We start from the raw sequence: 302 nt of genomic DNA, 5'->3' as shown, positions 1-302 counted from the left end.
GGGGCGGCTCGGCCGAGGACACCACGCAGTCCTGGTCGGGCTCGGGGCCGCCGCCCGCCGCCGCGCCCCGCTTCTTGTCCTCCTCCTTCTTCCACTTCATGCGCCGGTTCTGGAACCAGATCTTGATGTGCCGCTCGGTCAAGTTCAGCAGCACGGCCAGCTCCACGCGCCGCGGCCGCGAGATGTACTTGTTGAACAGGAACTCCTTCTCCAGCTCCAGCAGCTGCGCCCGCGTGTAGGCCGTGCGCGTCCGCTTGCTCTCCTCGGGCTCCACCACGTAGGCGCCGCCTGCGGGGAAGCCA

The 302-nt window shown here is 69.2% G+C and overlaps 1 protein-coding gene across 1 annotated transcript in view; it reads right to left on the bottom strand.

Moving 5' to 3' along the window:
* Positions 1-302, bottom strand: part of PDX1 (pancreatic and duodenal homeobox 1) — a 13,798-nt gene that overhangs the window by 2,748 nt on the left and 10,748 nt on the right. Inside the window, exon 2 of the mRNA XM_019523792.1 lies at positions 14-288. Within this exon, the coding sequence (XP_019379337.1) occupies positions 14-288 (275 nt within the window). The remainder of the gene's footprint in view (positions 1-13; positions 289-302) is intronic.

This window comes from Gavialis gangeticus, unplaced genomic scaffold (genome assembly GCF_001723915.1).
Source record: "Gavialis gangeticus isolate Ggan-Ray unplaced genomic scaffold, GavGan_comp1, whole genome shotgun sequence".
NCBI classification, from domain to species: Eukaryota; Metazoa; Chordata; order Crocodylia; family Gavialidae; genus Gavialis; species Gavialis gangeticus.
This window is presented reverse-complemented; position numbering and strand designations above follow the sequence as displayed.